Consider the following 1,836-nt stretch of genomic DNA (forward strand, 5'->3'; position numbering starts at 1 on the left):
GCTTTAGCTGCTGTGAGTAGTGGTTTGCTACTTGATAGAGTTATCTTAATTAGTCTTTGTAGATGTGATCCTCTTTTGCAAATCTCTCGTGGGGTTAGGTAGGTGCCAGTCTTTTTCTTTATCATCAATATAAATCTGCAGCTATCATGCTCGGCTCGTTTAAAAAAAGTTCACTCAAAAGGGAAATTGGAGAACTCCGGGATGAGAAATGTGCCGGAAAAAAAAACTCAAAATTTCATCAGTAAGGAAAGAGAAGAACTCTCCTGTCCGGTGGGCAACGTGACAGCCGACATGCATATCCACCACATCACGCTTGGCGACGAGAATCCCCCGTTGCCTTCTTCAGTTCTCCTCGCTTCCTTCCCTTCGCCTCCCCAGCCAAGCAAAGCGAAAAAGCAAAGCATAGCCGACCCCCCACCCCACTCCAGCCAGTCAGGAATCGCCACCGGCGGAAGCAAGCCAAGCATCATCCCCCATCCACCAGATCGATTCCGCCGCCCACCCGCCCGTCCATGGATCCGTCGGCGGGGGCGGCCGAGCCGCCAGCGGCGGCGTGGCCGCCGTGGACATCACTCCTTCTGCGGGCGCTCAGCCGGCGTCGGACCTGGGTAGCGCTCTTCCTGGCGGTGTACGCCGCGCTGCTCTCCTCCTCCTGGTCCCTCCTCGCCTCCGTCCGCGCCTGGTACTACTCCTCCACCTCGGCCTCCGCGGCGCCCGCGTGGCCCGCGGCGCTGTACGCCTCGGTCATGTACGGCGCGGTGTTCGGGCTGCTCTCGATGGGGGCCGCGCTCGCCGTGGCGGCCCCCGCCATGCTCGTCACCTGGACCACCGTTCTCGTGCTGCTCGCCTTCGCGGGGCGCCCACCCCGGTCGCTCGTCGCCGAGGGCCGCCGCGCCACCAGGGACATCGCGGGGCTCGCGCTCCGCGTGCTGCTGTGCGAGGGTAACGCTGTCGCCGCGCTCTGCGCCGCCGCCAGCTTCGCCGTGCTCCTCCTCGGCCGCCGCGACGACGACGAGTCCACGACGACGCTTCCTAATCAGTAGCTGTAGCTTGTAGCCCGCCCCCCTCTTCTTCTTCTTCTTCTTCTCAAGCTAGATTTGCCCACCTCCAGTCTCCAGTCTCCAGTCCTGTCCTGTCCTTCTCCGGACGCGGCAGTCTCGGCGTGGTGTTTTCCGGCCTCTCTTCTTGGCCTGCGCTCATTTGTTTACTACTTACTGGAGTAGGTGTAAATTAGTATCACACCAAGTTGTTTCAGTTACTCCACAAATTGGACAGTGATGGCATCTGTAATGAATGTAGCTTGTCTTTAGCTCTTGACGGTGAAATTGATTTGGGGGATCATATATACAGTACAAGATACCGAAATTGGTTTCTTGTACCTATGTGCTCAAGTTCAAAAAGATTGGTTGGATCACAAAATTGATTTCAAGGCTAACTAACCTTGCAGAAATCATACCACATCTGTTTCGAGCACATTCTTTCAGATGATGTGATCTTTGTTAGGGAGAATATTGGACGCTCTGGTGGAAGCCATCTATACAAAATGGGCATGCATCTGTGAAGGTCCAGTTGGAGCCAGCTATTACAGATGAAATTGTGAGTGTTCTTTCCTTTCTTTCTTCCCCAGACTCAATGCTTTTAAGTAGCACAATAAATATTCGATTCGACTAGCACTTTCTTTGAAATGATGAGTTGTATCTTTATCAAATTTCTTTGTAGTTCTTAGCTAAATGTGTGGCTTATCTGCCATGCACAGTATTCATCCTCAAAATATGTTATTTAACTTGTATTGTTGTATCAGCTATCTGAGTTGGGTCTTGAAATTGAGAAATGGCA

The 1,836-nt window shown here is 53.2% G+C and overlaps 1 protein-coding gene across 1 annotated transcript; it reads left to right on the top strand.

Moving 5' to 3' along the window:
* Nucleotides 1–280: 280 nt before the first annotated feature.
* Nucleotides 281–1,309, top strand: LOC136508589 (uncharacterized). Its single transcript, XM_066503300.1, has one exon. The coding sequence runs from the start codon at nt 513–515 to the stop codon at nt 1,041–1,043; it is 531 nt and encodes a 176-aa protein (XP_066359397.1). The 5' UTR covers nt 281–512; the 3' UTR covers nt 1,044–1,309.
* The last annotated feature ends 527 nt before the right edge of the window (nt 1,310–1,836 follow it).

Source organism: Miscanthus floridulus, chromosome 15 (genome assembly GCF_019320115.1).
Source record: "Miscanthus floridulus cultivar M001 chromosome 15, ASM1932011v1, whole genome shotgun sequence".
Taxonomy (NCBI): domain Eukaryota; kingdom Viridiplantae; phylum Streptophyta; class Magnoliopsida; order Poales; family Poaceae; genus Miscanthus; species Miscanthus floridulus.

Excerpts from the sequence above, each read along its gene's own strand:
- LOC136508589 (XM_066503300.1), top strand. The coding sequence starts at position 513 with ATGGATCCGTCGGCGGGGGCGGCCGAGCCGCCAGCGGCGGCGTGGCCG.